The sequence below is a fragment of the Microtus pennsylvanicus genome, chromosome 16 (assembly GCF_037038515.1).
Source record: "Microtus pennsylvanicus isolate mMicPen1 chromosome 16, mMicPen1.hap1, whole genome shotgun sequence".
Classification (NCBI taxonomy): domain Eukaryota; kingdom Metazoa; phylum Chordata; class Mammalia; order Rodentia; family Cricetidae; genus Microtus; species Microtus pennsylvanicus.
In genome coordinates, this window is record NC_134594.1 from 27,813,474 (window position 1) to 27,827,873 (window position 14,400).

General features: G+C 45.3%; 1 protein-coding gene across 8 annotated transcripts in view; it reads left to right on the plus strand.

Annotated features, from left to right (window-relative positions):
• Dclk1 (doublecortin like kinase 1) overlaps nucleotides 1-13,993 on the plus strand; it is a 279,872-nt gene extending 265,879 nt beyond the window's left edge. For 7 of the 8 annotated variants that reach the window (XM_075951091.1, XM_075951090.1, XM_075951092.1 and 4 more), the window contains one exon: nucleotides 9,948-13,993. In XM_075951091.1, the coding sequence (XP_075807206.1) occupies nucleotides 9,948-10,112 (165 nt within the window). In that variant the 3' untranslated portion in view covers nucleotides 10,113-13,993. The remainder of the gene's footprint in view (nucleotides 1-9,947) is intronic. The other variant, XM_075951093.1, reaches the window with a different exon arrangement.
• Nucleotides 13,994-14,400: the final 407 nt, after the last annotated feature.

The following is a 14,400-nucleotide window of genomic DNA, read 5'->3' on the forward strand; positions in this document are numbered from 1 at the left end:
TTAGGAAGTTTTATAATGCCATTTAGACCCAGAATGAACGTGCTCCCCTTGCTGATCGCAAATGCTTCCATTTTATCTCGGTGGAAGTGGGAGCATTCATCTACCCAGGATGGCGGGCCAACTTTTCAACATAAACAATCATTGCCGGCAAACGACCCGGCGGCTCCCGGTTGTTGTGTTTATAAGCGCTGGTGGCAAAGCACTCCGGAGTCCCGCTTGGATTTACAAAGTAGCTCACGCGAGGATGTCAGCTGGTAAAACCATCTCCATGAGGTGCCCCAGATCGGTGGGATCCTCTTAATTGACATCTTAGTGATGTGGAGACATGATGGGGGTCCATTTTCCTTCTCTCCCACACCCTGACTCTCGGCTCTCTACCTACAGCCGGGGAACTGCATTCTCTGCCTGACCCATGTATCTAGGAGGCCTTACCTCCCAAAGCCCAAGCTCACTAGGCTAGTCCACACTCCGGAACCCCACTTCCGGTGAGCCCCGGAAGCATTGCTTCTCCTGGCTGCAAGTCACATCCTGCCCTTCCCTTTCCTCCCATAGGAGACCAAGTCGCTCCATTTTTGCCTTTCGCAAGTACAGATGCCCCTGTGGCTGGTGCCATGGCCAAGATCACACAGAGCAGAATTCTGCACCTGAAGTGTGCAGACCATGGTCATGGCCAAAATGAAGTAACTGGGTTAAATAAAACAAACGTCCAGAGAGGACGCCGGTACTGAAATAGCTGGAATAGGGAGGTGAGCTAGGACAAAGGGGTGATTGAGTTTCCAGGCGTGACGTGACTGAAATGTGCATATTGGTATCAGCCACCACCACCCCCCACCCCACCCCCCACCCCCCACCCCCGCAGCACTGAGTAATGAGGCATTGCCACGGCCGGGGTCCGGCTTTGGGAGGCTATCCAACCCTGGCCTGCTCAGCTGTGGAAAGGGATGAGGTTCTGTTAAATGAGTCTTGCTGGGTGCAGGTTTAAAAGAGGTGTCCCTGGTTTAAGCCAGATAGGATTCTCAACATACTGTGAGCCCAGCAGACAGAGCTCTGCCTGCCATGTCCAAGGAAGCCTGCTTGGTGGCATGTCATATTGACCTTGCGGTGCTGAGTTCCAGAGCCTAGTGGGGAAGAGCAGAAGCCTCTGTAACAATCACCGGCTTCTTCCGTAACAGAGGGGTGAGGTTAAACAACCAACGAGTCATAGACAAACTTCAAAGTCAGTCACGCTTTGGTAACAGAGAAGCTTCCAGAAAACAGTGAGCATTGGGCCCTGCAGTTGTTCCTTGGTAACTCCTGAGGTCTCAGGCCAGATTCGAACCAAGTGAGAGCACTCTGTGTCTATTGCTGAGACAAGAAGGGCAGGAATAGCTAGACATGGTGTTACACGCCTTTGATCCCACACTTGGGAGGCGGAGGCAAGTAAATCCCTTTACGTTTAGGGCCAGCCTGGCCTAGGTAGCAAACTCCAGACCAGCCAGCAGCCAGTACTACACAGGGAAGCCTTGTCTCAAAACGAGTAAAAAAAAAAAAAAAAAATCCAGCACTAGTGAGCCACCTGGGTCACGCCTCACCAAGCCAAACAGATGGCTGTTTTGATTTTGTTCATTGGATTTGTTTTCAGAAGCCTCTTCTGAGAGCATTACAACAACATATAAATCTTTCTGTAAATTTGACTTGTTACTAGGAAGGAGAGGAAGGTGGGGCACACCTAAGTCCTCCTCAGTGGGTGTGAATTGAAGGGGTCTCCCCCCCCCCCCGAGGGTCCTGGATAATTCCGCATCTACTACTACTGCTTGCTATCTATTTTTACATCGCTTTTTGACTTACAAGTAAGCATCTCCAGTCTTTTCTGCATACACATTTCGGCCACATTTCGCAAGTGGGCCTTAGTCACACTCCCGGAAGAGACTCAGAAATCAGGCATGAAAAAGTGGGAAGGCAGGGGAACCTCTCTCCCAGGGAGCAGCACACAGCCTATCTAAAAAAGAATACACATGTTGACAAGCCGGAGTCAAAGGATTCTCAAATACATGATAAGCACACACCACGTTAAAGACCAGGATGACTTGAACTTTGGTTAAAACCTGGCAGCCACTGAGAGAAGAGAGCTTTGGCAACACAAAGCCTAAGGTTTGGAACCAATTTTTCTTGTACCCTCACCTGTCCCAGCCCCCGTAAATAAAATCAGGAAGGTTTGCCTTGTGGTTCTCTGACTTCTGAGAGAAAGCCACTGCCTAGCAGAGCCGGTCTCCTGTGAAAACTGATGTTTGTTGAGGTGGAATCCTAAATTTTTCCAACATTCTTCCGGCAAGTACCTGAGTTTTAACAGGCGTTTGCAACAGCTGTCTTCACTCAGGTGTGCAGAGCTGAGTTATCGTGAAGCGTGAGTTTAAAAGGCCGTCCTCTGAGACAGGGTTAGCATGCTACAGCAAATGGAGAATCTAGCCTTCTTTCTGTTTGATTTTCTTTAAAAAAAAAAAAGAGGGGGGTTCTATTAGAACACAGCTGCATCCATTCATTGACATGTCTGTGGTTGCTTGTGCCCAGACTTGAAAAGTTCTGTTAGAGACCCAAAGAACCTGAAACCCGAAACGCTTATCTATCTGGCCCGCTGCAAAAAGTCTCCTAACCCTGTATTTAAGGGTGAAGGGTCATTCTAGATTAAAAGTACCATCTATTAAAAAAAGAAAATTTCATGAGACTAGAGCTGGGACCCATTTAAAATAGTATCTTTGCTAAATTAATGAACGAATAGTTGAACTCCAAAGAAGGAATTTTTGGGTTGGATGAGTTTTTGAAAAGGTAGAGTTGAGGTAACCAGACCACCGCATCGAAGATGCTCTAGAGATTTTTCATTTTTAACAATGCAGGAGTATGTGCAAACCTTTTGGCTAAGCTAGAAATGTATTTACAATAAAACCAGCTGGCCCCGACATACTGTGAGACTTAGCTTGTTTTTAAATTTTACAGATTTGCTTAGGACAAACCCTGTCTGTGGTAGCTCCTTAGCTTGCTAGCATGGTGAGGATCAGACACATGGAAGCTCAGTTTCTCTTCTATAAGGGAACCAGAGGCTGCAGAGCAGATGAGGAAAATAAATTCAAGCCTCTGGAAGCCCATGCTCAATGCCCTGCGAAGGCCACCATTGAAACCCTTGGATGAGAGGCTGTGAAGATTAGGTAGGACCAGGCTAGTTGAGATTCTTTTAAGCACCTAGTCTCAAAGTCCTGTGTCCGATCAAGTTAGCTGACACAGAAACCAGCTGGCCTTCCCAGGAAAATGGGAAATAATGCTTCAGAGAGTCACCTTGAAGAAGCCACACACAAGGTTGTTTGGTTTCTAAGCCTCCTTTGGCCATTTTAATGGTGACTTTTACTCTAGGGAAGATCTATGCCATTGTCTCCAGGTATTTAGCAGTTCCTGGCAAGGCCCTCCAAGGATACCCCAGCCAAACAAAACAGAACAGTAATAACCATGACAATAAACACAATAAAACGAGGAGGGATACCCGGATCGATTTGTTAGTTTAATTTTAATGGCCAGCAAATTATAACTTAGTCCCTACAGAGTGAGGGTTAGCAAGGAGCGGTTTCCTGAGATTAATGCCCCAGCCTCCTAGGTAGTATGAATAATGGATGGGCTAAAAGGCAAAATGCACAATAATGTTCTTTTATTAATGAAATGAAGACTCGTTGTGATGGCTGGCAATAAATTAGGAATAGCCAAAGAGGGAAAGTCGTCAACACTGGCGCCTTTGAAAAATGTAGTTTCTTAAATCCAATAATTACTGCCATGACAGAAAACATCGCCACACCACAGAAATGAAGTACATCCCTTGCGAATCCTGCCTGTATTGCACAGGAGAAATATTTTTGATCCATAGACTGTGAGGTCTATTATTTGCTAAGAGAAAACACAGCCCATTACAGTAGATTGATGGGGATATTAAGCATTCTGGTGGAATTTCATAGGTGAATGTTTTCCTGAGGATCAGGCATTGGAAGACACCCCCCCACCCCACCCCACCCACACCTTCATGCAGGCACAGGAACCTAGAAGACAGTCTAAAAAGGAGGCATGGCCAAGGTTACATCATTAGCTAAGCTAGGACAAAAGCTAATTTTCCCAACTTCTACCTACTGCTGCTTCCAAGAGGATTAAGCTAAAGTTGCCAGACAAGAAGAATGTTTACAGAGATATGGGATGCCTCCTAGCAACAAAGACAATGCTCAACTACAATTCTTATTCCTGAGTTCTGCCCAGCCTTCCCTGCTATTGCAGTATCTCCCCCTCTAACACTGCACAGGGACCAACCAGATAGACAAAGTTCAGGTTCACTTGCGCACATTTTCAAATTTAATGTCAGAAACCGAATTTACAATACCCGAGTAGAATGAGGAACACAGGCTTACTCATCTTCAGTGGGATAATTCACTGGCCAAATCATTCTCCTCTTCAGACAAGAGGTGTCCTTTATTTCAGTGATAGATATTAGTTCCTTTTAGATTTCCAACTATGCTGTGTGCCGTTACCGGAGTTGCTGCAGTAACTGGCATATTGCAGCCATCCGTCACCGGCTGTACAGAGGCAGCCAGGGCTTTTGTCAGAGTCAAAAGCTACCACTTCTAGGTGGATATTTGCGGGTGTTTCTTCTGTGTAGGATGGGCCTTTTTCAGTTCGTTTCTCTATATCATTTCATTTCCCGATGATATGTCCTTCAACCAAGCTCCCCAGCCCACAGCGTGGGCACCAGGGCCCCACGTGCCTTTGAAGTAACTCCTATTTGGTTATGACGATCCACACTGGAGCCCTAAGTGTCCTTGCCTACGTCTAGCCTGTGGTCATTAACACCAAAATGTGATACTCCAGTCTTGAGATGCTCCGAGGGGCTCTTAATGAAATGGAGGTTCCCTGAGGAGACTCGTGGGATTTCGATAGCAAGTCTATTCATGCTGGTTCCAACAAAACCACAAACCCTGAACAGAATAAATCTGTCAGGAAGTCTTATATGTTAATGGGACATCCGGCCTGTTCCTTAAGACCACACTCACTTTGCAAAGATAGGCAGCCAGGAAGAGACACGGAGACTCTTGCATGATTGATAAAAAAAATATAAAACAAATAAACAAGTAAGTAACACTGCCTCTCAGCCATGCAGAAATGGCCTGGCATCTACATGTGCGACACAGCACTTCAGAGGACAAATCATGCTTCAGATGCTTCCGGGAGGGCTTCCAGTTTGCGTGACAATCTCTCTTGAGAATACATCACTACAAGTAGTTCTGTTTTCTTGCTGAATTTGTCAGTTCTGAAATGCAAAAGGGAGCCTACAGAATCCAGTTGTAAAGAGTAAACTGGGCATGTTTGAGAGCTGTGCTAATTTCAAGGGCATTCATTAAAATTCTAAAGAAATCACAAATGGCACAGCCCTAACTCTGAGTAGAAACTGCAAGGGGCCAATGCATGAAAAACAGGAAAAAAATTGATTTTCTATAATATAGGAAGAATTTTGCTGATGTTTGAAACTTTAGATTTTGATTTAGATATTTTAAAGTATTGAATTAATTTCTTGCTTTATGATTTCATAGAGCTGCTGGGGGGGTTACTTTATAATATTTTTCAGAAAGTGCATAATCACCTAAAATAATTCTGGATTGCATAAGAAATGTGTGATACATGCCCAGACAGTGTGCCACAATCAGATCAGTATTCTGGAAGTTTCTGGTTGTAGCATAGAGGAATTTACATGAATTTTGAGAAATCTACTCTGAAACAGAGGTAAGAAGTCAGTGTGCAGTTAAAGGCAAAAGGATTGGTCAAGAAGGTTCTTGCCAGAGAAGTTCAGGCAGTGATACGCTGCAGTCGGTGGCTTGTGATTGGGTGTTGGAGAATACACGCATTGGACTGGCAGAGGAGATGAAGTCATGTCAGGTGAGACGCAGCTTGAGCCAGGATGCAGAGCTGAGACAGTTTGCTAGTGGACTTTTTATGTGGTATTCCAGGAAGAAAGCCCAGCCCAGACTGGTTGGCGCCCAAACAGCACTTATTATTGTATCTAACCAGATAGGTCTGTGGGTGGGCTCTGTCCTGGGTGGTAGGTAAATGGAGCACTCATTCAAAGCCAGTTCCATACTGTCCTTCACACTCGTCTCACCGAGTTGACTCTAACTCCAATATCATGTGACATCATTTGAGAAGCCGTCATCTGGAAAACTGGTACTCATCGTGAAGGTAGATTTCCAGAGAGAGTTTCAGGGTGTCTATCCTGAACCTGTTAGCTTAGGCTTGTTTCCAGAGGCAAGCCCACCACTTCCCCTCTCATAGCTATGGTAGGGTCACCTTCACTGAAGTCAGTATGGGGGTGGCAAGGTGCCCGAAAAGAAACTAAGGCAGGATTGACCAAGGTAAGCAGAGCAAAGGGACGATGTTCTAGCAGAGCCACTGTCTGCTAAAGGAACAAAATGGGTCTACTGATTCTACGAATCAGTTCTGAGTACTAACAGGAACTTGACACCGGAAAATTTTCCTGTCAGTGCATTGGCAAGGCTGAGACAAGGATTTAGACTTTATGAGGAATTGTCAATAGACTGGACCTTGGGAAAACTGACCTGTCAGCTACTTACAGGATGTACTGGAGATTGGGTACCCCAGAGGGAAGTAGGTGACCTCTGTTGGAACTCCTCATAATTCAATAGCCACAAAGTTCATAATGTATCTATTGTGTGCTGTGAACTGAGGAGAATTCAGAGAAGGCATCTAAGATTTGATCATGGCCCTTTGTATCGTCTCTAAGATGGGTAAGAAAACAGTCATGATCTATGCAGGACACATAGTACACGCACTACATACCACATCAGTGTGGGAATGAGGATGGACAAACCTCCTAAAACGAACCACAGTCCCCAGAGCTAGAAACAGAATTACTGGGTCTCAGGGCACAGAGGCTTATGGAAAAAAAAAATCTCTATGTAGCCTTTGTTTGCAGCCATTGATAAATATTACAGTGACCCAGATGGGCAGGAAATACTCATTTCTGTAGTGAGCACGAGGCTTAGGAAGTCACAGTCCCCCAGATTCAGAGTGGGTTGGACTGGGTGGATGCTGACTTAATGTTCCCCAAGATTTTTTCTGACCATCAGCATGGGGGTCCCTTCAGCATCTGATCTTGGATACTATCTGCGGCTAGGGTCTTCCCCTGCTACTTGATATGAATACAGAGCTGGAGTTAGCGGCGCACACATGGAAACTCTGTTTTAGCCTGTTACAATAGATTACAGAGTAAATGCTTGCTTGGGCCTTGCACAAGAGGCGAGAGTTATATTCTTAGTGTAGTTCATGGGCTAATCCTTCTACATATTGAGCCTCAACCTCAGTTTTATAAAGACAGAACACTGGGCAGACATGCTCTCTGGAGAGCCTCTTCCACTCTGAAGCCTCTAGGAATTCAGTAGAAACTATCATCTGACCCTTCCTCCAGAACAGACAATCACCAATCACCTTTCTAGGAAGTGCCGTGAAATTTGGGAGCTTGTAAACGAACAGGTTTTTCTAGTTAGGTGATCATCTAGACCCCACTAATTAAGGAGATAGGCGGGACACGTGGCATTGAGTGCTTAGAGCAGTGAAAGGCTACTCTAGGCAGATGAACAAGAAAGGAAGACGACATGACCATCCCAAGAGAGTCTGAAGCAAGGAAGGTTAAACTGAGGGACCCTCTGAGCACAGGCTGGGCACGAGCACCACCAGCTTCTGTACCAACTGCATTCTGTGTTTCGGGGGCAGCGTCCCATTTCAGGGGACATACAGCTAATCATAGACGTCCAAGGGACATCAAGACCTTGATGTTTGAAGGCCCCCTGAGAAGTCAACAGGGAGAATCACAGTTCAAATCCATCTCAGTTCAGTCCGCTACTGGATTGCTGCCTGAGGAGAGGCGCTAGCTAGGCAAACGCACTGAGTCGGGGGAGGGGAAGTCCTCTGAGTCAACTGTGGCAGGGGCATGCTTTTGCTTCCCTGGCTTCATTTTAAAGCCTTATCTTGCATCAAGTTACAAAGGCAAAAAGAAGGTGCCTCGCACCTCTGCAGACCCTGGCGGCTTCAAAGCTTTCAGGCGTCCAGTTTTATCTGCAGCGATTCTGTCCGTGTGAGAAGAGGCCATGTCTGCTCCTTGCAGGGAATAATGACCAAGCCGAATGAATGGGCCACACAGGGCAGTGCACACTCCCGGTGTGTCCCTCCCTGTCTGACCGCCCGTGTTTCCCCCATCAGCATTTTGTCCAGGGCCAGCGAGTTTCTCATCCACAGAAAGGTAGAAACACAACTCTATATTTTATGACCAGGAGACGAGTTTATATTACCCTTGGATTAACTACAGAATGCTTTTTGTGTCAGACAGACTAAATAGACATCTGTTTTCTACACACACCCAACTCCACACAAACAGAGCTTTCTCCGTTTGCTTTGAAAAGCAAAATACCATGTGTTGTGACTTTACAGTGTTTTAAATAAAATTAGGAATTTAGGTTGGTGAGGCTGAAGTTGTCATGAAGTCGGTGGGTATGAGACCCAAAACTACACGTACAAGGTCCTTTAAAAATTCAGCGAGGGGCAGAATCAAGGCAGACATTTCGATAGCGGCCATTGGGTCGGGTTTTAACTGTTCTGTGAAGCGAGAAGTGAATTATTAAACTTTATCACCCTCGTTGGCTCCTAATGCTATTCCTCGGCATGTGGATCGCTTTTAAAATGGGAACGGCCAGCCTAAGTGAGCCGTTTACTGCCTCGGTTCTACACGCTGTCTCTATTTCGCTCTTTATTACTTCATTTTGGAACTTTGATTGCTTTCTTTTAGATCTAAGATTGTTCTAATGCTATTCTGCAATTGTATGAGGGGCTTACTTTTCACTTGGTTCTCAGAACCAGGCTGGCTATAAATTTATCCCAGCTCTTTGAAGAAACCAACAGTAAAATTTCCAGGGGGGGGGGGTGGATCATGGCGGCAGATATCCTTGCAGAGGGAAAGAAAGTGACCTCACTCACAGAGCCGCCTCTAGGCTACAGCCCTGTAGAGAGGGACTTTCAGACAAGGCGCCTTCGCCTTCCACTGTGACCCTTGTTCAGTATTTTTCTTCCGGCTTTGGGCCTGCTCTTCTGCTTTCTCTTAAGGTTTTGCTAGCATGGGCCAGTCCGTCTCCACACCCATTAAATATGAGATGAAGTCACACTGTGTCCCCATCCTAAGGCTGTAATAACTTCTGGGGTCACAGCCAGGGAGCACATCCCAGAGGTCTTCTGAGGGTTCCTTGGTAAAATCAGGCATAGAGACAAGAGGTTGGAATACTCAAAGAAGACAAAAAACAAAAAAACAAAAAAACACCTTCACTTTTATGAAAATGGACTTTGTTAAGTGAAATCCATAGGGTGTAGTCATGAGGTTTAATTTCATTCCAAGCCATGTTCCCTTTGAGGCATTGGCTTCCTTAAAATTCACTCCTCCCCTCCCAAGGTTTAGAGATATCCCCTCATCAAGAGACAATAAGATTGTTTAGAGTGAAAATTGCTAACACAACAGGGAGGCTGTTTCCACCTCTGAGGTCTTCAGCACCCTTTAGCCTTATTATTCCTGTGCCCTAAGCTGCCTGTTGGTCAGTATGACCCAAGAGGCTTCCTTACCTGTCATACACAAGGGACTGAAGGCCCTGTTTAATGTGGGGATGGTTCCAGAAGCCACTGGGTGATGGATAGGAAGCTGGTAGCGCTGGATGAGTTGCGACCTTCATGACCAGGTCCCTTAACCGCCTCCCCAAGAATGGTGACTGTTGAAATAATTGAGCTCTGATGGGCAGGTTGGCTTGACCAGCATACTTTCCAACTGCAAAATATCTAGCGTCTCTCCTGCCACGTCCCCTGGCCTAATTGTCCTCTTTCTCATTTTATGCCCCTGCTAGACCACCGCTCTTGATAAGGAGAGGCAGGTTTTCCGACGAAGACGCAACCAGGATGTGAGGAGCAGATACAAGGCACAGCCAGCTCCACCAGAACTCAACTCGGAATCAGAAGACTACTCTCCCAGCTCCTCTGAGACTGTTCGCTCCCCTAATTCACCCTTTTAATAAGACCCTTTTACTCCAAGCCCTAGCTTAACCCTTTTAAGACTCTGAGATTTCCCCCTCCCCCAAACTTCTGTAAAACAGGTTCATCTGATCTATCTAGCACTCAATGCGTGAACGGCGGAACAGAAAGTATGTTTTGGGTACCTTTGTAGCAAGCTCCCTTTACTGAATGAGAAGGCATGTGGTGTTTGTGACGATGGTAATTTGCTGCTAATAGGGGTCCTTCAAGGGTTAAGGCTAATCTGAAATTTTTTTTTAAATATAGAAGCAATGAATGTTTTCATCAGTCAAGCTAGGATCTGCAATAGGTAACAGCCCCTGTCAGCCCTCTGAGTGCACAGAATTTTCTTTAGAATCCTTGCTGGGTAATTTTCCAGAACCTTGGGTATATTCACACACATTTCTGGGTTTTGTTGCAGACCAAAGGGCGTCGTTAGGACCCTAAAATATCCACACACAAGAAGAGCAGGGAGGATGATCCATCGTGGATCCTTCTCTGTGGATTTGGAGCACGGCAGGTTTCATAACGTCCGTAGATGCACCCCTCATTCCTCACCGTTTTACAAAGAAGGGACTCCCTTTCCTAAGTAGTAAGCTGGTTAGCTGCAGCGAGTTCTCTGCTTTGATGGGAGGGAATCAGGTTTGTGGCCGCCTCACCCAAGCGATGGACGGTGTCGATGGACGGTGTCTCCCTGTCTCCATACAAAGATGTGCAGATGACGCCCCTGACATGCTGCTTCCCCATTAGCTGCTGCTAGTGCCAGGCAGACCCTCGGGGAACCACCTAGCCTTGGCTTGTGCTCGGTGAGTTGGGGTCTGTCTGCTCAGAATCAGGAAAGATCTAGAACTACTGGTGAAAAGAGCAATAAATTACCAGGTGCTCTACAGGGCTGGCATTCCAACCAGCGAGAGAACGTAAGGTCCCGTGGTTCCTTCTTCTCAGCTGCTTTTACACGGGACCATAGCCACCAGTGTGAAACCAACATAGAACTCGAAAGATCTGGGGCGCGAGGGAGCAAGAGGCAGTGCTTTGCAAAGCGGCTGATGAGAAAGAAAGTACAGTGGAAACACAATCCAAAAAGGTCTAAGGATGGGTTTCAGAGAAATAAGCCAGTTCTATGAGTAACTCTAGGCACCTGCAAGTCTCCCAGAAGACACCGGAGGCTGAAACAGCCACTCCCACTCATGATTTTCTTTACTGTAGCTTGGTCTCCAGTCATCCAGGAGAGATGTGTTGCTTTGGTGGTTTCTGGCGAGGGCCTGATTGGGATTCATTTTCCACCCCTGCTACCCAGTCTGTCTCCCTAGACCTGAGTTTCTTTGGGAGCTGATTGCATCTCAGAATATAGGCTTGTTGTTTCCTGGTTTTTGTGTCCTTGATCCAAAAGGATTCAGGGGTGCCTGGGAGGCCGGACCCAACGCAAATGTTGCTCCAGTGTTTTCTCAGCTTTGACCCTGGAAAGCACAGTGATAGACTTCAGAATGGCTACAAGTGGTCTTTAATTTCTCATTCTTAATTTGAATGTGTTTTACTGTCTTGAAAGTTACGAACAACCTTTTCATTGTCAGGTCTTTATCTTCGAACTCCACGCCAATCTTCAACTACTGTATTCATACACAGTCTTTATGTTCTATGCATGTATGGACTTTTACATGACAGAATCCCACATTTGCTGGTCTTCCACATTTAAATCAACATTTACTTAGGTTTTTTTTTTTGAGAGCCCAGAAATGATAGCACGTAAAAGTACAAAATCGTATAAATCAGCTTATTATTTAAATTGCATATTGGGAGTAGACAGAACACAGACCACCAGGAAGGGTGCTAGTTTGTAGACAGAGTTCATATTGGTGAAGGGCATAGAACTGATCAGAAATCACTACCTTCTCTGGAACAGAAAGGCAAAGCACTTTTATTCTAAGATTAGCAAGCAATGGCATAGCTGAGCCTCAACTCCATGTATGAGACTACAAAATACCCTATGGCCAATAACAGATTGCCACCCTCTCTAAATTCCTGCTTTCCCCCTGGTCATTGACATAGGGCCATAGCATCCAGTGCTAGTCCATAGTGAGGGCTCTGGCTTTTGTCTATCATCATTTCGGGGAACTCAAGAGGCTTCCTCATATGCTGCAGAAGGGCAGCTCAGAAGACTGCTGAGCCCATTCGGAAGGAAGATGGCAGCGCACCCCTCTAGAGTTTCAGTGATCTACGCTGAATAAACAGTGGGATCTGACCTGTCAAGTAGAAAGATCGAGCAGGCGGATGGACCGCAGTAATTCAGTCATCTTTCCAGCATTCAGCTACCAAGATCTTAGACATCAGAGGTGTAGCTCAGAGGGCGAACAGACAGACACGTGTGAATGACTCTGTGTGCCCAGATTGCTTTGGCTTTAGCCAACACTACATTCTCCCCCCTCAATATTCTCAGAATAGTTCCAGTGTGAAATGATTAAGTGGTGGTGTTCTTTGAATTTCCATAACAAAATCGACCCTATTTTTCATTTTGTGTATCATAGAACAGCTATGTGCCACGATGGCTGTGTATCTCTGTAATTATCCACTTAACCATCATGAGTGTTTACATATTTTTGAGTATTGAATATGACTCTTATGGTGGTAGTCTGGTGATGGGAATTGCCCTTCCTTTACTAACTGGACCAGCCCTGTGGTATTTAAAGGAATCTTTCCATTTGAGAACAGAGTAGTTGAACAACCCTTCTCTCCTTGCTTCCTGTAAGTCAATTCTGTGGATGAGATCCTCTCATATTAATGAATACATTTACCCCTCCGCATTGTAGCAGAAGCCACTTTCTTCATCATGATCAATAAACATGTGATTTGTTCTGAACCATTAGAAGGAAAAGTTAAGACCCTCGGTCCCTGGAAATGTTCCGGCCATGCCCTCATCTGACGCACACGTGGTGTATACATATTAACATGAGTGGAGGAGGGAGTGGAGAACAACAGAATACACTTCATGTCTTGCGTTCACTGAGATTTCCTACAACCTGCTTAGCTCTCTTATGAGTTAACAGGTCTGTCAGATACTGTTGAAAGAACACAGTAGATCGGTGAATGAAGGGCTAAAATTGCAATCCTTTGCCCTTTGAGGCATATTTCAGTTGGAAAAAAAACAAAGAAAGAAAGAAAGAAAGAAAGAAAGAAAGAAAGAAAGAAAGAAAGAAAAAAAGAAAGATTGGCTCAGAGGGTCACAGGGCTCCCGAATTACCAGGACGTGAGTGCGTTAAATCACGGTTGTTTGCTGGCCAAAGGCATCCTTTAGACAACTCTATCCCCTGTGCCCAAGTGCAGTTGTGCTGAGGGAGAGCTTTCTTCACATTATTGTGTTGCCGCTGGCCCTACTCTGGGTAAAGCCCTGTCAGCATTTCCAAGATAAACTCCTATTCTGCAAGGTTTTTAATTTGACCATAAAAATGTGCCTGAGGCTCAAGTCTGCTATTCAGGGCCTGTCCTAAAGAGTGGGGGGCACATCTCAGGCCTCTCAACTTCTTCCTGACTCTGGAGGAAAACTCAACATCTGGTACATTGCCCTCATTGTGATTCCAGAGTTTCGGGGCGCCCCAAGACCCAAGATGGTAGTTGTAACATAATTACTTATTTGGACATGCTTTTTAAAAAACTGATCACTTAGCATATATTATAAGATATTTTCTATTATTTGTAAGTCTTTTAAAATTACTGCTTGATTTTTCTTTTTTTTTGATTTTTCTTTTTTTTTAAAGTCTTTCCTTTCTTTTTTTCTTTCCTTTTATTTGTCAAAAGATTTTTTTTTAAAGAACTTGAAGTTGATCAGCTCGAAGGTCCACTTTTTTCATGAGCTGCCTGCCACTTCCATTGGTAATTTGGAAAAACAAAATACCTCTCTGACCCAACAGAGCTTTGGTTTGAATGCTGCGTGGAGGGTTAGCCACACGCTTCTTTGGAAATCTGGATTTCCGAATTTGGTCATCAGATTTCACGAAGCCACCCTTGTCTGTGGGGAGAGTAGCAGCTAACAATGAAAGTGCCCCCACAATTAACACTTTTGTCAACTCACATTCGAAGCCAGCATAAAATACCACTTCCTACTCTCGTGTTTAAGGGCAAATAAATCAGGGAAACTTGAGGACATATGAAACATTTGGTGACTGCAGAAGTACTTCCCAATTGAGCTCTACGGTGCTTTTACACATGGAACAGTTAAGAACTGGGACCCCGGGATGTCAGATGGAAGCTTTGGCTCGTATGTAATTACATACAGACGGGGGAGGGGCTCTGGGCTCT